The 26,262-nt window shown below is 38.7% G+C and overlaps 4 protein-coding genes across 13 annotated transcripts in view; 2 read left to right on the top strand and 2 right to left on the bottom strand.

Annotated features, from left to right (window-relative positions):
- SHOC2 (SHOC2 leucine rich repeat scaffold protein) overlaps nt 1-1,207 on the bottom strand; it is a 98,365-nt gene extending 97,158 nt beyond the window's left edge. The window contains exon 1 of one of the 3 annotated variants that reach the window (XM_046027764.1): nt 982-1,207. The gene's annotated coding sequence lies outside the window, so the exon portion shown is untranslated. Of the gene's footprint in view, nt 1-271; nt 352-981 lie in introns of those variants that run through there. The other 2 variants (XM_046027763.1, XM_046027761.1) reach the window with 2 other exon arrangements.
- Nucleotides 710-24,602, top strand: BBIP1 (BBSome interacting protein 1). 7 transcript variants are annotated; one of them, XM_046027773.1, is made up of 5 exons: nt 719-835; nt 1,768-1,864; nt 16,985-17,062; nt 17,831-18,000; nt 24,473-24,602. In XM_046027773.1, the coding sequence occupies exons 3-4, from the start codon at nt 17,017-17,019 to the stop codon at nt 17,995-17,997; spliced, it is 213 nt and encodes a 70-aa protein (XP_045883729.1). In that variant the 5' UTR covers nt 719-835; nt 1,768-1,864; nt 16,985-17,016; the 3' UTR covers nt 17,998-18,000; nt 24,473-24,602. The 7 variants fall into 7 exon arrangements, with proteins under 7 accessions (XP_045883731.1, XP_045883729.1, XP_045883727.1 ...); XM_046027775.1 differs by lacking the exon at nt 24,473-24,602 and having other exon boundaries at nt 710-835; nt 1,780-1,864; nt 17,831-18,120; XM_046027771.1 differs by lacking the exon at nt 24,473-24,602 and having other exon boundaries at nt 17,831-18,120.
- PDCD4 (programmed cell death 4) overlaps nt 19,230-26,262 on the bottom strand; it is a 30,550-nt gene continuing 23,517 nt past the window's right edge. For both annotated transcript variants that reach the window (XM_046027768.1, XM_046027769.1), the window contains exons 9-12: nt 23,694-23,801; nt 23,349-23,459; nt 22,167-22,306; nt 19,230-19,998 (exon numbers count right to left, since the gene is read on the bottom strand). In XM_046027768.1, the coding sequence (XP_045883724.1) occupies nt 19,938-19,998; nt 22,167-22,306; nt 23,349-23,459; nt 23,694-23,801 (420 nt within the window). In that variant the 3' untranslated portion in view covers nt 19,230-19,937. The remainder of the gene's footprint in view (nt 19,999-22,166; nt 22,307-23,348; nt 23,460-23,693; nt 23,802-26,262) is intronic.
- LOC123955575 lies at nt 23,938-24,882 on the top strand. Its single transcript, XM_046027770.1, has one exon. The coding sequence runs from the start codon at nt 24,217-24,219 to the stop codon at nt 24,880-24,882; it is 666 nt and encodes a 221-aa protein (XP_045883726.1). The 5' UTR covers nt 23,938-24,216.

Here is a 26,262-nt window from a genome sequence, read left to right as displayed (position 1 = left end):
CCCGGCTCACTCTCGGAGACCGGCTGCGGGCCCCGTACGAGCCGGCTCCGAGGGCCGGGCCCTCCCTGCGACAGGACCCAGGAAAGAGGCGGCGGCGGCGCCTCCCAGGGCCCCAGCCCCTCGGGCCTCGCCCCGGCCCCGCCGGCTCTACCCCCTCAGGGCGCGCGGGGCCTCCCCCAATCGACAGCCAGCTGGACCGCCCGACGGGTAGGAACGAAAGCAGGAAGAACAGACCAACAACGACCCTCCCGCCTCAGCGGCCCGGGGTTACCGTCAGGAGCCCCAACTCCGCCATCCTCCTCGCTCGCCCTCCTTCCTCCTCCTCCTTAGAAGCGACGCTGCCCAACCGCCGCCCCCCGCCCGCCCCTCCCCCACTTGCCCCGCCCCGCCCCGCCCGCCCCTCCACACACTCTCACTCCTACGGCCCCGCCCCACCCCTCCGGCGCAAGCCCGTCACTCGCCGGAGAAGAAAAACAGGCGGAGCCAAGCATACTGACGCTGCCCAATCAGAGTGAGGCACTGGCGCCAAAGACGCTGCCCAATCAGAGTGAGACCTTGGAGCCAGGTTCCCTCGCTCCGCCCTTTTCCTTTCCTCTGCCGCTCTACGCCCTCTCCCGCCCACTGGGCGCCGCTGGCAAGCCGAGCCACAGAGTAAGCCTCCAACAGGGTAGAGCGACAACTTGCAATCGGAAGTTACTGTTGAAGCCAAAGCAGCCATAACTGATAATGGCAGGGTGTTTCCTGGCCTCCCGTCTCCAGTGTGACGTAGTTTTCCCTTCGCCCAAATCTCACCGTTGCCCTGGGCAACAGTCGAGCCGTCCTGAAAGATAAATCTGTAAGTAGGCCCGGAAAAGGACCAAAGGTGACCAGACATCCCAGGTTAGACGGCTTAATTCATATTCAGAACTACCTGCCTGGGATGGGGAAGAGGAAGGAGCAGGTTTCCTGGCCCTTATTTTGCTGGGACGTCTGGTCACTTACCTAGGTGGACAAAAGGTTAGGGTTCCGAAAATCCCTGTCCAGCCCGGAAGTTGCATTTGGCACTTCTGAATGGGGTCATGGCGGACGGGTGGGAATAGCCAGAGACCCCGGCACTACCGGGAATGCCCATTCCTGCTGGAGTCGCAAAGTGAGATGTGGGTCCGTCTGCCTTGTCCGGTGAGGCAGCCCACAGCTAGACGGCCGGTGGGAGACGGAGAGCCGAGGGGGTGAGCAGGACTCACAGCCGCTTCCGCTGGAAGAAGATTTTCTTTCCGGGCTGGCTTGCCCGCCCTACCCCCGCCCCTCTGAGGTTCCCTGTGGGGCGAGGCCGCTCCACCGGCCCCTCGCGCCCAGCTGCAGCCCGCCGGGTAGGGAGGGGGCTTAGGCGCGCACCGCAAGGCACTCCCGCAAGATGGAGCTCCTGACCTCGCCCCTTAAGTTCCTATTAAGTGCTTCCACCCTGATCTTTGGAGGACAGAGAATTCTGGAGCTTGAGGAAATCGTTTTCCATTACCACCTAGAAAGGAAGGTGGTGGTCCTGCACTGCAGCGGCAACACTTCTAAGTCTTACTTCCCCGCCTCTTGTCTTAACATTGCGTTCTTCCTTTTGTTTCTCCTCCTTTGGGGGCTTAAAACCAATGACTTCGGTGCTGGGTGAAGCTATACCGTCCTAATCCTCCACGCCTACGTTTTACTAAACAGCTTAATGCTTGTGAATATTCATAAAAATACCGTAAGACTTTTATATGGTTCTTTTCAAGAGTTGTTACACTTTATCTCATGTAGTTCCTTCTGTAGGCTTGAGTCAAGAACTGTAAGTCATCTTGGTCATACTGGGTTGGATGCCTAACGTTGCCGGAAAAAAGACCAGGAGAACTTTCAGGTAAATTGAAAACTATTTACCCAGCCAGTCAACAAGGGTGCAAACCTAACTTCTTTGCTTAATTTTCTTCTACTTCCATACTACTCATGCTGTAGCCAAAATGAACTATTCTTGTTTCTTCCAAGATTAATCATTGAAGCACTAACCTTTCATGACTCTTGTTTCCATGTCCTAGTTATCCTTGGAGATGTGTTTCCAGGTTCTCTCCAACAGGAAGTAATTTCCTCTGTGCTTACCTAGCATTTTTTGTACTTCTTTTATGACAACCACTGTTTTATATAACAGCTGCTTATGTTCTTAGCTTTACTATGTTTACATCTAAATAGAATGGTTTGCCTATTAGATGGATCTATTCTCCCTATCATGTTATTCTGCTCGTGATATTATTTTGGTAAATACTTCCTAAAAGACTGAATATATTTGGTGTTTTCCGGGTGCCTGAGACATTGCCAGCTTCAGTTGATTAAATTCAGTGTAGTTCTTGTTACTCAACCTTTTCTTAGGTTTCCCCTCTGAAGTCTTTCCAACATGATTTCTTCCCTCAATTAAAAAAAAATCATACATAAAAAAGTCGAAATAATACAAAAAACATTCATATACCCTTCACCTAGATCCAGCAGTTAACATTTTGCTGTATTTATTTCATCCCTTTTCATGCTTTTTTCATTGTCATTAAACTATTCGGTAACAGGTTAGACATTTGTTAAGCAGACACCTCTAAAATTTCCAAAATGTATTCCCCAAGAATTATAAAGTTCTCCTGCAAAACATAGTATCATTATCACAACTAAGGAAATTACTAATTCTGTGTTATTTAAAATCTAGTCTGTATGTGTATTCTCTCATTTGACCCAAGAATATCTTTTATACCTTTTCCCCTGCTCCTAAGATCCAAAATTTAGGATCCAGTCAGTGTTTATGTCATTGTCATTTTAAAGAATTCAGGCCAGAAGTGTCTTCAGTGTTTCCTTTTTTCTTATTCCTTTTAAGTCTTAACGTATTTTGCAAGAATATTCACAGATTCATTCTTCGCCAATCATGATTACGCCTTCTAAGTAACTATGATACCATTGTCACGCGTTGTTAGTTAAATCCATCCCACTTCTCTGCACACACAGCCTTCTATGGTATCCTACAACGGAGAGTTTAATATTTAATCCTCCTGTCTGTGGAGAGTAAGTGCCAGTGTCCTGGACTGACTGTCTCCCTGTAGTAGAGTGTTGCTGCTACTTCACCAGCACTTGGAGCTGATGTGATATAATCTGCAGCAGTGTACTGATGTCAGCACAGTTTCAGGAGTGTCAACTCCTGGCACCCCGAGGACTGTTGATGAAAGATGTGTGGGCTCTGCAATTCAAATACAGATGAATCTTGATGTTATCAAAGCAGATACCAAGGCAACTGCTGGCCATCTGGTATTTTGTGTGAGTAGGATGTGTCATTTTCTATTAACTTAATAGTAGTGTCTGCTGGTGAAGTATACCAGAACCGGTGGCATCATCCAAATTCATCCAAGAAGAACAGTTCCTGTTCTTAGGCCTAGGCACAGTTCAGAAGCTAGACACTGCACATTTTATTCACATGAGTCTAAATTAATTAGCCAAATTGAACATGTTGCAACATTTTTCTGCTAGCAGATGCCAGATAGCAAAACAGAATAGAACTACTATAGTTTCCAGCCACATGACATATGATGCTATTTGGCATCTCCAGATGAATATTATCAGTCCAAATTAAGCTCAGCTAGCATGTGGGCAGCCACTTGAGTGAGAATGGACATTACTACTTTATGTCTGCTGAAAAACACTTTCTTTTTAGGCCCCCTCTGTCACCTTTTCTTCATGTTAGTTTACATTCAGAAATCTAATACACATTTGAAAATTCACCTATCAATCATGTCTTGAATAAAACAAATAAAATGTTTCATATTTTTCCTACCATTCCTGCCACCACCATCCACAACCTGTAATAGGCAGATTGAATTTACTTAAAAGGATCTAAATTAGTAAATACTCACCAAAAAATATCCTTTGTTGTTCTTTACATAAACAGATTGCTTCTGGTGCCTCCCTTAGTTCTCAAAGATTGTATTTTTGTTTCTTAATACCTATTAGTGATAAAATAGGGCATTTGGCATTTGGTGTATTATAGTGGTTCTGTATTCTACTTAAGTTGTGAAGTCAAGGGTCTTTAGCAGTGGGAATAGTAAGGGAAAAGGAACAATAGGCAGTAAAGGGGACTACAGAACTCCCCATGTTCATCTAAATGGGACATTACTTCCCAGCTCTAGCCAGATTTTGCCATGCTAGAATATGGGCCCAGTGTTGCCAGATCTGTCAAGAGGAGCAAATTTGGCCTTTATGTGAAATCTTCCCATTTTAAAACATTGGTTCACATACTTTTTAAACATTTAGCAAGCCAGCAAAAATTTAGCTGCGTAGGACGAAGGGCCAGAAGTTTATGACCTGTGACTCTTATGTGAAAATAGTATTAATACTTAGACTAGAATCTGAAAATGTTTTTTGCCCCCAAAAATGTGTTTTTTGCCATATTTCAGGTGCATTTATTTTTCTAGGTTAGGCAACAAGCCATCTGTCACCTCCATCAAAAATTCAAGATAGAGTCTTATGTACACTAAGCTTCCATTCCCTCAATTAGAATTTTAAACATTTTTACTCTTTAGCACCAGCTTAACTTATCCACATTTTCTCAGCCTTGAATTATATTGTGAAATAGATTTGCCTTATCATATTTTCTTAGAAATATATTTAAGAGGGGTGCCTGGGTGGCACAGTTAGTCAAACATCCAACTCTTGGTTCAGCTAGACTTGTGAAATTGAGCCCCCACATCAGTCCCCACACTCATAGAGGAGTCTGCTTAAGATTCTCTTCTGCAGGGGCCTGGGTGGCTCAGTCAGTTAAGCATCTGCCTTCGGCTCGGGTCATAATCCCAGAGTCCTGGGATCGAGCCCCACGTTGGGCTCTCTGCTTAGTGGGAGCCTGCTGCTGCCCCTGCTTGTACTCTCACTCTCTAATAAATAAAGTCTTTTAAAAAAAGATTACCTTCTCCTTCTGCCCCTCCCTACCTCCATGCATGTGTGTGCACTCCCTCTCTTTCAAATAAATCTTTTAAAAGCATATTTGTCAAGTGCACAGTTTGGCAGCACATGCTTTGTTAAAGTAAATAAATATGACAGGTTTTTAAAGGAAAACATCTTTCAATAGCTCATGCTGTCTTACAGGTACTATAATGTTGATAAGGAGTCAAAGAACTTTTAGAGTCAAAGGTACTTAATGGGAAATCTAGAACAGTCTGCTATCATATCCTTATTTTATTTTTTTAAAGATTTTATTTATTTATTTGACACAGAGGGAGAGATCACAAGTAGGCAAAGAGCAGGCAGAGGGGGATGGGGAAGCAGACCCCCTGCTGAGCAGAGAGCCAGATGTGGAGCTTGATCCCAGGATCCTGGGATCATGACCTGAGCCAAAGGCAGAGGCTTAACCCACTGAGCCACCCAGGAGCCCCTATCACATCCTTATTTTATAGTGATACGAAAATTAAACCTGGAATAATAAATGTCACACTATATTTCTAAGCATTTTAACATCTACTTTTTACTTGAACCTTGCAACCTAGGACAGATACTAAATGTGCTTTTTATGAGAAAATCAAACCTGTGATTGGTTAAGAAATGTATTCAGGGTCATGCTAGCTAGCAATAGAGCTAGAGTACAACCCTGTATCCCATTTCAAGTATAATGTGAAATAGAGGAATCCAAAAAGAAAAAAATCTCTCCAGGGGCGCCTGGGTGGCTCAGTGGATTAAGCCGCTGCCTACGGCTCAGGTCATGATCTCAGGGTCCTGGGATCGAGCCCCGCATCGGGCTCTCTGCTCTGCAGAGAGCCTGCTTCCTCCTCTCTCTCTGCCTGCCTCTCTGCATACTTGTGATCTCTCTCTCTCTCTCTGTCAAATAAATAAATAAATAATCTAAAAAAAAAAAAAAAAAAAAACCTCTCCAATACAAGTTTCTGTTTTAAATCATACATTAGATTTTACTATCACAGCTTATTTAAAATACTTGGAATCTGGGGCACCTGGGTGGCTCAGTGGTTTAAGCCGCTGCCTTCGGCTCAGGTCATGATCTCAGGGTCCTGGGATCGAGTCCCACATCGGGCTCTCTGCTCGGCAGGGAGCCTGCTTCCCTCTCTCTCTGCCTGCCTCTCTGCCTACTTGTGATCTCTCTCTGTCAAATAAATAAATAAAATCTTTAAAAAAAAAAATACTTGGAATCCTAGAATACTCTGAAGCATTCAATTTCAAATTTTAAAAATGGAGTTTTGTACAATTAGGATAAGCTGATAAGTTTAATATAAATTGGGGTGCCTGGATGACTCAGTTGGTTAAGCAACTGCTTTCGGCTCAGGTCATGATTTCAGGGTCCTGGGATAGAGTATCACATTGGGTTCCCTTCTCCGCGGGGAATCTACTTCTCCCTCTGCCCTCCACCCCGCTTGTGTGTGCTTTCTTTCTCAATCTCACTTTCCTCTATCTCCCTAAAATAAATACATAAAATCTTTTTTTTTTTTTTAAGTTTAAGATAGATTAGTGGAGGGAAAAAGAATTATGGGAAGAGCTAATAGCAAATTAGGAGTGGTAGGCACATATGGAAGATAGCCACACTGACCCACAAAATGGCTCCATGGGGGCTCCTAACAAAGATCAAATATTGGATTAAGACTTTAGTGTGACCTAGAAGGACAGTTTTAAAAACATCCAAATCCTGTCCCAAACATTTTTAGAAACAAAGACTTGGCATTGATATTCACAGTATGTTTCATTTTGATACTTTTTTTTTTAAGTTTGTATTTTTATAAGTAATCTCTACACTCAGTGTGGGGCTCAAACTCAAAACTCCAAGACCAAGAGTTGCATGCTCTAATGACTGAGCCAGCCAGGTGCCCCTCATTTTGATACTTTTTTTTTTTTTAAGATTTTCTTTATTTATTTGACAGAGAGAAATCACAAGAGAGGCAGGCAGAGAGAGAGGAAGGGAAGCAGGCTCTCCGCCGAGCGGAGAGCCCGATGTGGGATTCGATCCCAGGACCCTGAGATCATGACCCGAGCTAAAGGCAGCGGCTTAACCCATATGGCTATGCTTTGAGTTACCATGAATGCAATTTGTACTTTATAATCTATCCCCCTTCTCTGTCTGTCCCAAGATTATAGCCTACGTTTTCCAGATGGCTAGATGAAAATAGTGTACCATCTAAAACTAACAGTCTTTTTTGGCTGTTTGACCCACAATATTGGTCTTATCAATGTTCTCTTATCTAATCTGTGGGAGGAAAAAATGCAAAACTCGTAAGCTTTTAAAGTGTTGCATATTTCTAATTAAGCTTGAGATTTGAAAGTTCCAGTGTCATCCTCTTAAAGATAAGACTAATGCTGTAACAAAATCCACAGACAAAAAGCAGTATTTTTTCCTAAGAGATTTCTTTCAGAATGGTATCACACATGACAACTGGAATGCTGAATCCTCGAATTAAGGAGAAAGAAATCGAGAGATAGAAAACATGTTGGTTAAAGCTATGGTAAAGAGGAGAAAATGCGGTGCTTAGTCAGTATGCTGCACTTACATGTTTATACTGAGGTTTACTCTTTGACTAATATTTTATGTTCCTCCTCCTTTGCAGAAGCCATTTGTGGCTTAAAACTCCCCATTTCAGTAGAAACTGAAGATGCCATGGTACTTTAACCTTCATTGGCTTCTACATACCATTATCTACTATCCTCTTATCTAACATATTCTGAAGTGTTCATGTTCCTTCAGTGGGGCTCCATACTCAATCCGTCTAGTGTCTTTAGGCCGTTCCTACAGATGCAGCATAGAGAAAACTGAAGAGACCAAGGCTTTGGAGTCAGGCAGACATGAATTCAAATCCTGTTTCTTCACTTCAAATTATGTGATATTTGACAAAATAACTTTTCCTAGACGTGGTCTTACTTAAATTTAGTATAAATTTAGGAGATGCAATGGGAGGTAGGTAAATAGCTAATTCAATTCTAAAATCACCTCTTATGGTGAAAGTTAATTTATTTTCAGAATTACTGTAGAAAAATCCCTTAAAATGTCTGTGTAGTTAAAATAGATGATTTTGTACTAAAACACTGCTGTTACTGTTACTCTTTTTTTTAATTTTTATGTATTTCTTATTTTTTTATAAACATATAATGTATTTTTATCCCCAGGGGTACAGGTCTATGAATCGCTAGGTTTACACACTTCACAGCACTCTCCATAGCACATACCCTCCCCAATGTCCATAACCCCCTCCCCTGCTCCCAACCTCCCCTCCCCCCAGCAACCCTCAGTTTGTTTTGTGAGATTAAGAGTCACTTATGGTTTGTCTCCCTCCCAATCCCATCTTGTTTCATTTATTCTTCTCCTATCCCCCTAACCCCCCATGTTGCATCTCCACGTCCCATAGCAGGGAGATCATATGATAGTTGTCTTTCTCCGACTGACTTATTTCACTAAGCATGATACCCTCTAGTTCCGTCCACGTCGTCGCAAATGGCAAGATTTCATTTCTTTTGATGGCTGCATAGTATTCCATTGTGTATATATACGACATCTTCTTTATCCATTCATCTGTTGATGGACATCTAGGTTCTTTCCATAGTTTGGCTATTGTAGACATTGCTGCTATAAACTTTCGGGTGCACGTGCCCCTTCGGATCACTACGTTTGTATCTTTAGGGTAAATACCCAGTAGTGCAATTGCTGGGTCATAGGGTAGATCTATTTTCAACATTTTGAGGAACCTCCATGCTGTTTTCCAGAGTGGTTGCACCAGCTTGCATTCCCACCAACAGTGTAGGAGGGTTCCCCTTTCTCCGCATCCTCGCCAGCATCTGTCATTTCCTGACTTCTTAATTTTTGCCATTCTGACTGGTGTGAGGTGATTATCTCATTGTGGTTTTGATTTGTATTTCCCTGATGCCAAGCGACGTGGAGCACTTTTTCATGTGTCTCTTGGCCATCTGGATGTCTTCTTTGCAGAAATGTCTGTTCATGTCCTCTGCCCATTTCTTGATTGGATTGTTTGTTCTTTGGGTGTTGAGTTTGCTAAGTTCCTTATAGATTTTGGACACTAGCCCTTTATCTGATATGTCGTTTGCAAATATCTTCTCCCATTCTGTCAGTTGTCTTTTGGTTTTGTTAACTGTTTCCTTTGCTGTGCAAAAGCTTTTGATCTTGATGAAATCCCAATAGTTCATTTTTTTCCCTGCTTCCCTTGCCTTTGGCAATGTTTCTAGGAAGAAATTGCTGTGGCTGAGGTCAAAGAGATTGCTGCCTGTGTTCTCCTCAAGAATTTTGATGGATTCTTGGGGCGCCTGGGTGGCTCAGTGGGTTAAGCCGCTGCCTTCAGTTCAGGTCATGATCTCAGGGTCCTGGGATCGAGTCCCGCATCGGGCTCTCTGCTCAGCAAGGGAGCCTGCTTCCCTCTCTCTCTGCCTGCCTCTCTATCTACTTGTGATCTCTCTCTGTCAAATAAATAATCTTTAAAAAAAAAAAAAAAAGGAATTTTGATGGATTCTTGCTCACATTGAGGTCTTTTGTCCATTTTTTAGTCTATTTTTGTGTGTAGTATAAGGAAATGGTCCAGTTTCATTCTTCTGCATGTGGCTGTCCAATTTTCCCAAAGCAATTTCTTGAAGAGACTGTCTTTTCTCCATTGGACATTCTTTCCTGCTTTGTCGAAGATTAGTTGAACATAGAGTTGAGGGTCTATTTCTAGGCTCTCTGTTCTGTTCCATTGATCTGTGTGTCTGTTTTTGTGCCAGTACCATGCTGTCTTGATGATGACAGCTTTGTAATAGAGCTTGAAGTCCGGAATTGTGATGCCACCAACTTTGGCTTTCTTTTTTTTTTTTTTTTTAAGATTTTATTTATTTATTTGACAGAGAGAGATCACAAGCAGACAGAGAGGCAGGCAGAGAGAGAGAGAGGGAAGCAGGCTCGCCGCTGAGCAGAGAGCCCGATGCGGGACTCGATCCCAGGACCCCGAGATCATGACCCGAGCCGAAGGCAGCGGCCTAACCCTGTTCGAGGTCTTTTCTGGTTCCATATAAATTTTAGGATTATTTGTTCCATTTCTTTGAAAAAATTGGATGGTATTTTGATAGGGAATGCATTAAATGTGTAGATTGCTTTAGGTAGCATAGACATTTTCACAATATTTATTCTTCCAATCCAGGAGCATGGAACATTTTTCCATTTCTTTGTGTCTTCCTCAATTTCTTTCATGAGTACTTTATAGTTTTCTGCATATAGATTCTTAGCCTCTTTGGTTAGGTTTATTCCTAGGTATCTTATAGTTTTGGGTGCAATTGTAAATGGGATTGACTCCTTAATTTCTCTTTCTTCTGTCTTGTTGTTGGTGTAGAGAAATGCAACTGATTTCTGTGCATTGATTTTATATCCTGACACTTTACTGAATTCCTGTACAAGTTCTAGCAGTTTTGGAGTGGAGTCTTTTGGGTTTTCCACATATAGTATCATATCATCTGCGAAGAGTGATAGTTTGACTTCTTGTCGATTTGGATGCCTTTAATTTCCTTTTGTTGTTACTGTTACTCTTAAGCAAACAAATTTAAGAGCCACTATGCTAAAAGAAAGAAGCTAGAGTACATTTCTGGGCACTGAAACTGTTCTTCCTTTAAGATGATCTATAAGGCAATTCAGATGCAAAAGGGATAGGTGGAGAATTCTAAGTGTTCTTGCTCACCTGTAAGTTCTCCACTCTGTTCTAATAATAAGCCTCTATAATTCTAATGGCAACAGACTTATTTTTTCTAAGAATCTAATTTTATGACAATATTGTCATGGTTTAAGAATCACTAACATCGGGGCGCCTGGGTGGCTCAGTGGGTTAAAGTCTCTGCCTTCGGCTCAGGTCATGATCTCAGGGTCCTGGGATTGAGCCCCACATCGGGCTCTCTGCTCAGCAGGGAGCCTGCTTCCTTCTCTGTCTTTGCCTGCCTCTCAGCCTACTTGTGATCGTGATCTCTGTCAAATAAATAAAATCTTTAAAAAAAAAAAAAAAGAATCACTAACATCCATTGAGCCTTACCAGGTGGTAGGGACTGATAATGAATTATGAATTAGGTCATTTAATATAGTCTGAAGTCAGTGCCCTTACAAGCTTTATTTTACAGATGAAACTAAGGCTTAGAAAATTAATTTGTGGGGTACCTGTGTGGCTCAGTGGGTTAAGCCTCTGCTTTTGGCTCAGGTCACGATCTCAGGGTCCTGGGATGGAGCCCCACATCAGGCTCTCTACTTGGCGGGGAGCCTGCTTCCTCCTCTCTCTCTGCCTCCCTCTCTGCCTATTTGTGATCTCTGTCAAATAAATAAAAATCTTCAAAAAAAAAAAAGGAAAATTAATTTGTTTAAATAACTAAGCTGCTCCAGATCCTTCTCTCACCCACTACATGTATATACTCATCTCTTTTTACCACCTATCCTATTACCATCTGCCATCTTTCCATATCCTTCTTAGGTGATTATATCCACTTCTGTAGCTTATACTACTGTACCATTGGCTCTCTGGGCATCCAGTCCTTTTTGCCTTCCTATTGGACTTCCGTACCCAGTGTACCTGATTCATGGTCTTTACCCTTCCCTCCTTAACCTGTACTTTCTCTGTGTCCTCAACTTCAGTTAGTAGCTGCATTAACTCAAAAATGTTAGCTTGAAATCTCAGTCATCCTTTATCATTTCTTTATATCCCAGAGGTTATGGGGGATGAGGGGATAATGGAGGATACTTGAATCTCAACTTCTTATATCCTTGAATACCTCTTGTATCTTCTCTTGATGCTTGTTATCACTGCTTTTGTTTGTACACCCATCATCTTACCTAAATAATTATAGTTCCTTATCTCCTTGCCTCTTGTAGCTCTTGTTTTTCCTTTTTGTCTAGAATGTGTTTCCAAAAAACTAATCACATACCCACTCAGAGCCATCCAATTAGCTCCTTTCTCTCTGGAGGATATTAAGCCCAAACTCTGAGGCATGACATTTAAGGCTGAGTATGAACTGGCCTCCACTTTGTCAGTCCCACTACAGTACATATACTGTATGTGCACTGTACTCTCTAGCCACTTGCTTAGATTTTTTTCTTTTAATGACTCCGAGCATATTGTTCACTTTGTCTAAAACACTGTCCCCTTGCTACACAGCTGCTTCTCTGCATAGTAAACCCCCATTCGTCCTTGTGGCTAATTCTAGTATCACATTTAGTAGTTCTTCCAAGATCAGCCACTGTCATCTTTCCTAAACCAACCAAGTTATTTATGGTTTTGGTTTCTTAAGGCACAGTACACATGCTTTTATTAAAGTAGGTTGTATTCGACTGTAATTTATTTACATGTGTCTCTCTCTCCCCTACCTACCTTCCCCAAGTTCCTCAAAGAGAACTGGTTCTTATCCACTCTAGCTCCTTTATTTAGCTGTGGCTGGCACATTACGAACATTTGGTATGTTTGTTAAAAGAAAAAATGTGTTTGGAAAGGAACATATGATCCCAAATTCCTCTTATATATGTTTTTTTTTTTCCATTCTGAAAGAGTAATTTCCTTGTCCTGAAAAGAGCATCCTTTCTGCTCGTCTTTACTGTCCAGTATTTACTTTAAAAGCTCTGTCCTATTAACAGATATATAGCTGTTAACTTTATTTTTCATCTTCAGTTATTATTTTATCCATGTGTATGTAACTTGTTTTTAGTTATTTTTTACTAATAATTGTAGTAACTCAATACAGAATATCTTAGTTTTTCATTTAAATTCATAAACATTTTTGGAGTACCTGGGTGTCTCATTTGGTTGAGTGTCTGACTCCTGAGCTTAGCTCAGGTCTTGATCTCAGGGTCATGAGTTCAGACCCTAAGTTGGGCTCCACAGTGGGTATGAAGCCTACTTTTTAAAAATAAATAAATAATAAATAAATTTATAAACATTTTTAGAGAAATATGGTAGGAAAATTAACCATTAAAATATGTTCAAGCATGAAAATGTATTACATTATAATAAAATTAAGTGGAACGGTAATAGAAGTCTAGGTAGAAAAAAATAAAATTTCTGACAACAGAATTCTTCATTCTTTTTATTAATGGATGATAATAGCTGTCAAATTTTTATGGTATTTATATTATATTGGATAGGTTTTTAAAAGACTGATGTAACAGTATTTTTAAATATGTGGAAATTATATCTTTGTAACTACTTGAACTTTATGATAAAGTTGTATGTCAATTTAGAAGGGTTTAAAAGGGTACTTAGTTTTTATCTAGTTTTTTAAAATCCCTGTGGGTGTTATATAAGCATAAAATCTGAGGACTACTGACGTATATTCTCAGGGTTTAGAAGTACACTTTAGTGTTCTTGTCCCACACATAATTTAGTAAGGTATCAAACTAAATCACCCCAGAAATGTTTTTGTCCAAGTTGTAAGATTAATTTATGTTATCAATTTGGGCATGATTGATTTAAAGTAGTAATCCTTCCTAACTTAAGTGTCTTTCAGCTCCCACTCCTACAGTTAGTAAATATTTCATGACAAAGACTTGGTTTCCCTCCAAGTTCTTCTGCATTAATTTGAAGCATCCAGCTCAATGGCTATGACAGTTATGCTTATTTTGTCATGATTTTGAAACGTACTATTTATGAAAACCATTACCTCTGGGACAGATTACAAACTAAAGAAACTATGGGGGAAAAGAAAGCAGATTATTTTCCAATTACCCAGACCAAGAGCCTCAAAAAGTAACTGACATCATATTCTCTAAGCATTAAAAAGTTTGGGTTCTATTAGTATAAGAATTTTACTTCTGCAATTGTTTACTCTTAAAATATACCTTGATAAATTTATCATTTTAAAATCTGACATAGTAGTCCATTATATGGCTCTGTCATAATTTATTTAACCGTTGATATACTGCTGAACATTTTACTATACAAAGCAATGCTTTAATGAGCATTCTTGTTCTTAGATCTTTGTACACTGGTGCATTATTTTCTTTGGGGCTCATTACTAGAAGTAGTACATTTATGTCAAAGAAAATGTGCATATTTTGTATTAGTACATAATACAAAATATTAAGAGATACTACAAAATACCCTCTAAAAAATTTGTACCCCAGGTGAGGCTCCATAGCTCAGGGGTTAGAGCACTGGTCTCGTAAAAAATTTGTACCCCAAAAAACCAACCCACCAACAGAAAATGCCCATTTCCCTATACTTTCTCTAACTCTGGATACTATCAGGCTTTCGACTTTTTTGCAAATTCAAAAAATTTAACATGCACACCAAAATGAGGTCACAGTGATTTTCACCTTAACGAGTCCATGATCATTTCCCTACTTAAACTGCAGTACTCCACTCAGCACTCCTAAATCCCCCTGAACTATTTTATATTCTATAGACGTACTACTTTACAAAATACTATTATTTATTTCTCTCTCCTTACTCTAGAGTATAGGCTCCAAAAAGTTTTGGGTTTTATCTGTCTTGTTCACTAATGAACAGTGCTTTCCACATGATAGACACAGTTTTAAGATTTTATTTTTAAGTAATTTATACCCAACATGGGACTCATGTTGTAGCCTCTCAGACACTCACGTATTTATTGAACATGGCACTTGTATGATACACACGAATTTCAGTCATGGTTGGTATGTTTCTTCTTTGACCTGTATGTCCCTAGTGTTACATATATCTTACCTTATCATAGTACAAAAGTACCTTTAGGAGCAACAACTCCTTAGGGCACATTACACCAGACAAAACACCCATGTTTGGCTATTAGCAGGCCAGCGGGTAAAGGAAAAAATGCTCCTTGCTTCTGTGGACTCCCTGGGCAGTTGATCAAGACAGTGCAGCCTTGCCAATGAGGGCCATCCAACCACCACCTTGCTTATTTTAGCCCTTCCCTTCCTGTTTCTCTCCTGCGAATGCCTGGGGGGGGTGGGCTAGGAACAATAACCAACCCTGGTAAAGCAGACACTCCACCCAGGCAAGTGACTGCCAGCACTCATCTTCCCCACACCAGACCCAACCCACTCCCTAGCAGGCCTTTGGCCCCACACCCTTTGCAGTAACAATGGCAGCTTTAGTGTGAGAGAACTAAGGTTTGGTACAGCACCAAGTTTCATTGTTTTCCTGGAGCCCGATTTTGGATGTGAGATACAGGAGAGAGCAAGCAAAGGATAGTGACAGATCTGAGTAGCTGCAGTTGCTACTCTATAAAACATTTAAGTATCCATCCACTGCTTTGCTGGTAAGAAATTTTGTGATACAAAAATTCTTAGCTGTTATTTCCCTCATATTTGTCAACATCTGTAGTATCTATTCTCCCTTTTGGCAGTATATCCTATCAGACCTACACCAAATAAGGACCTATTGAATATTTTCATTGTGATATTTTAATGAAGAGGCTGTTTTCTATTATAGCAGTATTCAGACTAATGAGGGATTTGCAATGCTATTAGCCTTCAACATAATGGGGGGGGGGGGTGGGCGGGGGAATGACCACTGGGTACCATTGGCAGGCCTAAGTAACAAGAAAGTGGCAGAAGTAGTGTGTTCTAAGGAAACTGCATATTGCACTTATCGCAGATTCCAGTTAGTGATGAGATGCTTTATTCCTAGTCCATTCCCTATTTCATTTCCACTCCCGGAAAGAGCAGTGTAGGAGTAAATTTTGATGACAAAGTTCTGGAAAACAGAGTTTCCTCAGGAATTTTAGATATTCCAGACTAGGGATTTGAAGAGATCTGGTGGATAGAGTAGGAAGATTCTATTACAGATGTCAAAGTGTAGTAGAGTGGGATAACTGAGACCAGAAGCAGCTTCACTTGATTAATCTGCAGTGGGCGGTAAAGACAGGCACCATGCCAGCATCACCACTTTATAATAATAAATCTTTCTTTGGTGATGTTGTGAAAGGCACATGGTAAGGTTGCATCACTATGGTGAAATATCACAAAAGGGGTGGGACTGTCTAGAGAAGCATCTGTGTTTGGAGAAGGATCATGCTACAAATTACAGTCCAGAACACCCTGAATATACAGCACAGCAGTAATCTGGAATGTAACACTGGAAACAAATGTCATCAGCCAGTTGGTATATGCTGGTATCTTAACAAAATATTCGAGATAAGGTATTTGCTGGCACTTTAGCATATAGTATCCCTGTTATTAGAGGATAGTAGTAAACTCAAAGCAAACTTCTCACTTCTGTTCAAGAATCAGTTTTGCCCATTTGTGTTGCTTCCTTACAAATGTCAGCTGTGTAGCCAGGTAACTGATCCTTAGGATGCTTTTTGTTTTTTTTTTTTTAAGATTTTTTTTACTTTTTGTCAGAGAGAGAGGGGGATCACAGGCAGAGTCAGAGGGAGAAGCAGGCTCCCCGCTGAGCAAGGAGCCCGATGTGGGACTCGATCCCAGGACGCTGGGATCATGACCTGAGCCGAAGGCAGCTGCTTAACCAACTGAGCCACCCAGGCGCCCCAGGATGCTTTTTGTTATTAAAGCAAAGGGATTAAAGTAGAAACCAGATGTTAGCTATTGAGAAATGGGAATGTTAGGGAAACATTTACCTACTTCCTCCTTTTTCCTAACTACCTGCCTTACCCCCCACTTTCCAAATGGTAATTTTTGTAACTCATCCACCATTTAGGAGATGCTATCAGTGAACCAAACAGCCACACATAAATGCTTCTGGTTTTCCTCAGCGGTATCTTTTAGGTGATTATGTCTAAAAAAATGAAGTCCTATCTAACTTTTCATAAGGGGAAAAATTTAGAACATGTAGCCTTACAAATTAACACCTCCACTGATTAAAGAATGTTGACAAGATCTAGATGCTTACGTGAACTCTCTCAACTTTGTTTCAGTGAAGACCCACAAGAAATTAATGGGATAATTATGCAAGGACAGAATAGTTAGTTTATAGAAATTGTTATTTTAGTTCTTAACCTACAATGGAAATACCTCCAGCAATATGCTTTGTAAATTCATTCTTGAATATTAATAACGGATTTCTCGTTGAAGGAAAAAACATAGCTGTATCCAACAATTCAGATATGGCGGAAGTGAAGTCAATGTTCCGGGAAGTTCTTCCAAAACAAGGTATCCAAATCACAAATACTTAGGTCACAGACTATTATAGGGGCCAAAATAAAAAGCAGTAGGCATGGCATATAACAGGCTCAATACTAAACATTGGTAACTATTTTGTATCCTGTATGCCACATTTACTGTGCACTTATCACTACTATGTTTCTCTTAGGAGTAGGTTATAAAGAACTCATCCATTGCTTCTCCCCACCCCCCCACCCAGTAAAAAGATGACAAATGAAGCACTCTTAGATCTAGAAATCCAGTTGTACTCAGATTTGCAGATAAAAACATGAAATTGTCAGTGAAAAAAAAGTGTAATTCACTAATGTTAAATAAGGTCTGAAAGTGGGGAAAAAGAAACCTAAGTCAAGCAATTGTTAAATGCTGATGGTGAAGTTAAACATTTATATTAATATTTGCATATTCATATTATATTTATATGCTTATATATTATATATTAACAAATATTCATATTAACACCATGCTTTTACTATGTAAGTATTCGTACACTATATTTCTCCCAAATCTTTTTGCAAATTAAACATCTGATACAAAATGTTGTATGTCTCATAGGTAGCTTAGAATGTTAGGTAGGAAGTTCAGAATGTCATCCTTATAAACTCCCTAGAATTAAATGTTGATATATTTGAAATAACTAAAAACAAAAATTTTCACTGACAATGGATTAAGTCGTTAGATGCTCATTCTAGCTGCAAATCCAAACCACCATACAACTGGGTCATCTCACTAAATCATTTTTTTTTTTTTTTAACTTAGGGCAGTTGTCAGTGGAAGATATAACCACAATGGTGCTGTGTAAACCTAAACTTTTGCCTTTAAAATCTCTGACTCTGGAAAAACTGGAGAAAATGCAGCAAGCAGCCCAGGATACGATTCGCCAACAAGAAGTGGCAGAGAAGGAACAACAGCAAATAACTCACTGAATGGTAACTTAGCACTTCTACAGGATACTCTGCCTTACTATTAACAATAGCTATATGATAATTTGCATCTGTATGCTAAAGATGGTGTGTTTAATAAAACTGATAGTGCTTATAAAATAAAAATACCCAAGACTAACGAAACTTGTGAATTTAGACCCTCTGGTTTGTACTGAACATGAGCAATTAAAAAACTGAACCCAAATTTTATAGTTTTTTTTTTCTTTTACCCAAGTTTTTAGAACTATAAATTACACTTTCACTATTCCTATGACTGTGAGTCTTATAGATACATTCCTAGGTACAAGTGACTAAGTGCAACGTTTATATTCAGGTAATCTTTACATGTTTATTTAAAACTGAATTTGAAGATACATTCTAATCTCGTACAAAACATTTTTGGTGTTTTTACATCATCATCTAATTTTAAAACTTGTTTATGAATTTTGTGTTTCATATTTAAGGCTATTTTGCCTGATCAACTGGTCCTCCTGGCAATGACAGAACTGTATTTCTTAAATCTGATTTTTAAGAAACCTTCACTTATAAAGTAGTCCCCTGAACTTTTAATGATACTGACTTTAAGGACTAAATTACCATGCTACCTTTATCATCCAGGTATAAAACACAATTAAAACCCTAAAAGTAGAAAAAAAAATATGGACTTGAAAGAGCCCATGAGATAAATATGAACATTAAATTTGGGGTTTTAGTGCTAAAAGACTGCCTAAACCTATAATGGGCATATTCCTAAGAATATATTTGTAAATCTGAATGTAATTCTTGGCTGGTTGCTACAATCAATAATAGACAATTTAAATTAGCACAGACCTTGAGGCCTTGCTGAGTTTTGCTCTGCAAGAGGTCAGAAATGTGATCATTCTTTAGAGAACTATTATTTATTGGTAGCTACTATCTTCTTAGACACTGGATAAATGTAAAACCTTTTGAGTTTCTAAAGAATAATTTTTTAACACAAACACTGGTAACAGAACTTGATGACGAAGGTATTATATTTTAGAAATTTCACTGGGCTTTAAAGAAGATCAAAAAACCAAGTATGTATGCATTTCCCACAGACAGTATTAGAAGAATTTACTATTATACTTTTGATTTAAAAGTTTGCAAAGAACAAAGTTAAATTCACTAGGTTCAAATACACTCTCTTACAGGATTTAAAATTTGCTGTGTAAAATAAGTTTTTAAAAAGACCTAAGATATAAGTACTCCCAATAAACAATCAACACTGCTTCACAAGTTTTATTTTGTCATACATTCTTTTAGAACCGGGTTCATTTTTCCAGTTTTGTAGAAAAATAGATGTTCCAGCCACCATTTATTTAACTGTCTAGTCTTTAAGACCAATCAATATGTTCCCTGGAAAAATGAATAAGTCTTATGACTAACTCATTTTCTTAAAATTCTTTAAGACAAAGAAATAACTTTTTTTTTTTTTTTTTTTTTTACTCCCAAAGCACAGTATTCCAACAGCAGCAGCCAACATGGGGTTTTAGCAGCTTAACTTCACCCCCTAAATAAAGCTTTGTATAAACCAGTGATTTTACTACAAAAACACTGTCCTTGAAAGAAAGGAGTGGCAGTCAGACATCAATGCAAAACTTGGAATGATTAGGTCATAAACATGGCACTTACAAAAGGTAGCTTATGAGAATATTCCACTTAAGAAGTGGTTACTCTTCTGTCCCTCCTTTACACCCTCAAAAAAAAAAAGAAAGAAGAAGAAAAGATAAAAAGGAAAACACTTCCTTAAAAATTCCCCTTTAAATTGTAAGTTTATAAAATTTCAGAAATGCCTTGTACCCAAAACAAGTGCTTCAAAAAAACAAAACAAAACAAAACAAAAACCTGTGCTAACAACTCTTACAATTCAGAGATATTTGTATTTTTTTTAATAATATCTAAGACTGTAAGAGTTCTTATATTCAGTAGCTCTCTGGTTTAAGACGACCTCCATCTCCTTCACTTACAAAACGTTTTCTGCCCCTGTAATGAAAAGAACACAAACATGAAAATAGATACCAATTCTGACTATAGATCAAAATCAAAAAGCCTTGGGTTCTTTTGGCTAGTCATTAGGTTCTGAAGGGTTTTACTCTTTAAAAAAAAAAAAAAGTGAGCACACCTCTAATTCCTTTGAGAAAGACGCTTTCCCTGCTATATACTCTAGGCTATAACAAATCAAATGAACTGCTAATCTAAGCAGTTTTTAGTTAAATAAAAGCTTTATTATTAAAGTAAGTTCATTGTCCAAATGGAGCCATGTTGATAAGATATAAAGCAAACATGCTATTTAGAATTTTAATATTTACTCCCACTATGTTATTAGTATTATTTGAAAAGTGAACAGTGAGCCAAAGAAACAGTAACATAATTTGGAATTATGTAAACTAGAGCTACAGAACCTATGAAAATGTCCATTTTTAAAAATTTTTTTAAGTTTCTTCTCAAATGTAGAAAAGCCATAACCTGTACATGGAAAAACAAATCAGAATCCAATTAATTCCAGTCTATGCTCCATTTTGGAATTCCTACTATTTCAAACTCAAGACACCTTGCTTCAACCCAGGAGGAATAGTTGACCAGCAGCCTAAAGCAGTAAGTGGGAACAGAGTTTGCTCAGGCGATTAGCCCTCTTTCTGTAACATGCACAAGCACTCAAGATGTCACACAAATCTGCACTTCACCCAAATAAGCTAATGGGTAGAGGATAAAAAGTCACTTCAATGGCAAACAAAGTACTTTTAGGTATCTCCTCAACTGATCCTTGAGAGTAAAGCCACAAGAGAAATGACCAGTTAGATTTCTGAACAGAGGCTGAAAATTTTAAAAGCTAGTGCCTTTTCGGGGCACCTGGGTGGCTCAGTGGGTTAAGCCTCTGCCTTCAGCTCAGGTTATGATCTCAGGGTCCTGGGATCGAGCCCCACATCGGGCTCTCTGCTCAGCGGGGAGCCTGCTTCCTCCTCTCTCTCTGCCTGCCTCTCTGCTTACTCGTGATCTCTCTCTCAAATAAATCTAAAAAAAAAAAAAAAAATACTCTCTCTCCCTCTGCCCCTCCCCCATCTCATTTAAAAAAAAAAAAGCTAATGCCTTTTCATATTAAGTCTTAGTGGAAATCGGCTACATTTTCCTGCATATAAAGGCTTCAGATTTTAATATTAGGAGACTGAGATGGGGATCAAAGCAGTAAGAAAGAACCCTTACCAAAGTTGGCAGTATTTACTGATGTATATACCACTTGGCACATGAATGATGCCATCACCAAGCAAAGATCTATATATAGATTTTTAGAGATCTATATTTTCAAACATTTTTATCAATGTCATTAAACCCTATCTTCCTCCTCCTCTATCAATGGCTTTTAAACTTTCTAGAGAGACACTACCAGCAACTATTTTTTCTGAGCTTTCTCACAATCGACTTCAATAAAAATAGAAAAAGCTTTACTTTTTCGGATTAAAAATTACGAAGACTTAAAATGTATGTAAAGCAGACATACACAAATTTATCTATTACTAACATTTATACCTATTTATCATCTTCATTATAAGCTTTATTTTAACCACAAAAAAACTCATCAACTCCTAAAGAGTTAGATCCCAGTAGTACAAATATATTATCTCCAAAGAATCACACACATCCACTTTCCAATGAGGTAAGATTCAATTAGACTTAATTCTCCATTCCATGAAGGAGAAAAAGGAAGCTACATGGAGTACAGGAATGAGCCTAGATCTTTGAGCCAGGAAAGGTCTGAATTCATCCTTGGCCTCTATTATGTGTGACTTTAGGAAAGGTATACCACACACTTCCTTAAACCTCAATCTTCTTATCTTACTGGTGTTAATATCTACTCTAAAATAATATTTCAAGTATGTAGAACAGCCTGGTACACAGAACTACTACACAAAGTTCGTTTCCTTCCAGTGAACAAGGGCTTCATGAAGTAGGCATGTATAGATTTACAAGGGGGCAAAATAAGTTTCGCCCCTATTTTTCCATAAACTCAAAACAGATGATTTTCACTCTTAAGTAGCTTTAGGGGAGATGTTATTTTTCTGATAGAATTCCAGAATTCTTCTGGAATGATAGAAAATTAGCTTAGCCTTCCAAGCACTTAGCCAGTATCTTATGTGAAAAAAGTAATAAAGTACCTTGAAGGACAAAGATCTCTGAGTTGTTTGGAAATTATTCCAGCCTGAAAACATTCTTCTACAAATCGCTCAAGCACAAAGTATGAATGTGGAACATCCAGATTAATGTCTGGAATTTCATTGTAAATTCTCTCATAACCCTAAAACAAAATTATATACAGAATGTTAGCCCATATGAAATACATAATGCCATACAACCTATCACTGTCATCATGCTACCTTTAAGGCCTTAACTCTTCACAAAATTAGACTGAAGTCAGATCTGATCCTTGAAAAGTAGAGACAGCAGGTATGTTTGTTATAGAATGTTTTCTCTAAAATTGTTCTCTCAAGAGAGTTTAGACAGATATCAGACACTGGACACATTTCTTCATCTACTTCTCCATATATGTTTATTACACTTTTTAAAAATACAAGGCAAGGGGCACCTGGGTGACTCAGTCATTAAGCATCTGCCTTGGGCTCTTTGGGCTGAGGTCATGATCCCAGGGTCCTGGGATTGAGCCCCACACAGGCAGGAAGCCTGCTTCTTCCTCTCCCTCTGCCCCTGCCTGTGTTCCCTCTCTCACTCTGTTTTTGTCAAATAAATAAATAAAATATTAAAAAAAAAATACAAGATAAGTAAGAACTTCACTAATATTTTAAATAGGAATAAAGTGTATTTGTTAAAAGTCATGTTCATGTTGTTTCTAGATATAAAACAGAATCTCTCATATCTTAAAAGTAGAACTTTTTTTTTTAAAGATTTTATTTTTATTTATTTGACAGACAGAGATCACAAGTAGGTAGAGAGGGGGGTGGGGGAGGGAAGCAGGCTCCCTGCTGAGCAGAGAGCCCCATGTGGGGCTCCATCCCAGGACGCTGGGATCATGACCTGAGCCGAAGGCAGAGGCTTTAACCCACTGAGCCACCCAGGCGCCCCTTAAAGTAGAACTCTTGAGGAAGAACAATCACATCTTTAAAAATCCACTGAAGAGCTACTTTCAAGAAATGGCTACAAGGGGTCAAACATAATCACAACCATTTAAAAAAACAAACAAACAAAACAACTACAGGCACAGTATTATTAAACATACCTAAAAGAACATTTCATTGACAGTTCACAATCTTTATTCAATCATTGTACATTTAAGGTATTATACATTTAAGCCTAAAAATTATTCAAAATGATGTTATACTTACTCTTTTCATTTGGTCTAGAGTAATGGTAGAAGATTTCCAAAGAGATTTTAATAAATCCAAAATCATCTTAAATGTACTTTCTCCAGTTGACTCTAAAACCATTACAATGGCCTAAAAATTGAATGAATGAATGAATGGTCATTAATTCATATAAAGAAACTGCTCCTAAAATATATCAGATTCCTTTTGTCTGACATGTAATTATAATCACTATAAGAAATTAAAAACTTACTCCCTTAATATTAAAATTTTTAAAAAATGATATGCTATTAAAGAAGCATTAAGTCACTGTAGTGCAAAAAGGAACACTTAATAATTCTCTGTGGAATGTCAAAGTAATCTTACTTCATATACAAGCTCATGGTGAAAATGAGGTACTTCCAGTTCCTTAAGGCAATGTTCAGCTTCAGATATGTCTCCAGAGAGTAAATACTCTTTCAGCAGCATATCAATCTATTAAATTTAAAAATTGAGGTATGTTAGAATTCTTAGTTTTTATTTACTTCTTAAAGATTTTATTCATTCATTTTTAGAGAGAGCACACATGTGTGCGCAGAGGGGGAGGGAGGAGGAGGAAGATTCTGAAGCAGACTCCACACCAACAAAGCACAGAGCCCAAGGTGGGGCTCCATCCCACAACTCCCAGATCAGGACCTGGGCCAAAACCAAGAGTCTGATGCTTAGTTGACTGAGCAACCAACATGCCCCTAGAATTCCTAATTTAAAAAAAAAAAAAAAAAATCTCTGCTTTTTGTCTATAGGATTTACTTATTCTCAAAGCAAGTGACAAATAGCTGTGTAAGAACATACAGACTCAAGACAACACTATCATGACAAATTTTTTTAATAATTAAAAAGTAAACCCCTGATGGCAGCCACCTGGCCTTCTGGGCCAGCTGCTCTAAAGACCGTGGCCACCCAGCTCCAACGTGTCCTGTGGTTCGTGTCAGTCACCATAGGACCTTGGAGAGCTGCTGCCATCGCCACCACCAGTATGGAGGAGACACTTAGGTGCAAGAACCTCAAACTGGGACAATATATTTGTAAAGATCCAAAAATAAATGATGCTACACAAGAACCAGTTAACTGTACAAACTACACAGCTCATGTTCCTTGTTTTCCAGCACCCAACATAACTCGTAAGGATTTTGGTGGCAGTGAAACACGTTTTACTGGAAGGTTTTCTCAAGCCTATATCTTGCCGAAATGTAGTCCTTTCCATTCAGCCAGCAGATGGGAAAGAGGAAAAGGAACCCCAGAAATGGCTATTCATACAAGGTGGCAGTTGCACCGTCTCTTTTCCTCGGATGGTTGGGAGCAGACTGATTTTACCTTGGATACCCTGCCTTGGGATTTGGGCTTCCTTGATTTCAATAGAGCACTCTCAGTATGTGAATTTCCAGATTTTCCTTTTTCTTCTTCAAATACCACCTCGTGGATTCTGTGTAACTCTGTTTTATTTTGTTTTGTTGTTTTACTTAAAAGCATATTATTTAATTGGACTTTTGAGAACTGTGTGATAACTGAGTCTTAGATACTATCTCTATGAGACAGATAGCTTATTACCCCGATATTCTTTACTGCCTTTTCCAAAGGCAAGTTGCCCCTTGTCATTTTCACTTCTGAAAAATAAAAGTAGGACTTATTCACACACACAAAAAATAAACCCTCAATTTTTAAGTAATTCATAATTATAAAGAAAATGCAGTACTTTAGTGTGTCTTAATAATCACTGAGATCTAGGAATAGACTCAAGATGTGCATGGCCTGAGTTGTGACCAAAATGCTTCAATGTTCACTATAAAACAAGGGATGTTAAAGACCACTAGAGGGCACTGACTGAAGGTCTCAAGATGGATTTTTAATGAAGTATCACAAACTTTCACTTCCATCAGGATGACCTTAATAGTGCACTGGGAGCCAAAAAATAAGTGATGATAATAGAGCTTTACGAGACAGAGCAAAATATGTATACACTCTCTCTTTTCTCTACAGCTAAGGATTTGAAACCAATTATCTAAAACATTCATCAGTAATTCAGCTTCTAGTTATAGCTAAAGAAGCAAGACTTGACTTTGTTTAAATAAAATAAATCTCTATGGTTCCAGAGAGAAGGAGGAAAAGTTTTCCAGCACAAGAACTTCAACAAGAATCTTCTTCTCTATACACTGCCTTTTTTTTTTTTTAAGATTTTATTTATTTATTTGACAGATATAGATCACAAGTAGAGAGGCAGGCAGAGAGAGAGAGAGGAGGAAGCAGGCTCCCTGCCAAGCAGAGAGCCTGATGCGGGGCTCGATCCCAGGACCCTGGAATCATGACCTGAGCGAAAGGCAGAGGCTTTAACCCACTAAGCCACCCCAGGCGCCCCCCCCATACACTGCCTTTTCAAATCACTTTTGCACCTAGTACACAATCAGTGAATATTGACTGACTGAATTAAATAATCTCATTTAAATATCTTTTGACTTCAACTTCTGTAATGTACTCTCATGAAAGGTAAAGTAAAATTTGATCAGTAGATTACATCCTAATGAATAATTCCTATTATCCTGCTCTAGGAAAGTAAATATTTAAAACATGGCATTTGAAGTGTTTTTACTTTATAATTGTAAATTAATATATTTAATAGATTTTGTCATTTAGAGTTTTATAACTTTGTTATGCAACTTTAAGTATTTAAATGTTTCCCATTAAGTTCTATGCATTTTTTTGAGAATGATAAATTATAAACATATGTATACATTTCTAAAAGTCCTTTGTCCAACTCATCCTTCCATGTAAAAATAAATATCCAAATAATGCAACCCTGAAACTCATATTGGCAGTTTTACTTCGATTTTTATCTTGACTGTTTTTTGCTTGAGATAATTCATATAAAATAGTTAGACAGTTTCTCAAAATAATGATTTTA

This window comes from Meles meles, chromosome 13, assembly GCF_922984935.1.
Source record: "Meles meles chromosome 13, mMelMel3.1 paternal haplotype, whole genome shotgun sequence".
In the NCBI taxonomy this organism is placed as follows: Eukaryota; Metazoa; Chordata; class Mammalia; order Carnivora; family Mustelidae; genus Meles; species Meles meles.
Note: the sequence above shows the minus strand (reverse complement) of the source record. Positions and strands in the feature narration are given on the sequence as shown.

What these genes read in the sequence shown, in the direction of transcription:
- BBIP1 (XM_046027773.1), top strand. Translation starts at nt 17,017, where the DNA reads ATGGCGGAAGTGAAGTCAATGTTCCGGGAAGTTCTTCCAAAACAAG. An exon ending in GGAAGTTCTTCCAAAACAAG is followed by an intron (nt 17,063 to 17,830) that starts GTATCCAAATCA and finishes TTTTTAACTTAG; the next exon opens with GGCAGTTGTCAGTGGAAGAT.
- LOC123955575 (XM_046027770.1), top strand. Translation starts at nt 24,217, where the DNA reads ATGGCAGCCACCTGGCCTTCTGGGCCAGCTGCTCTAAAGACCGTGGCC.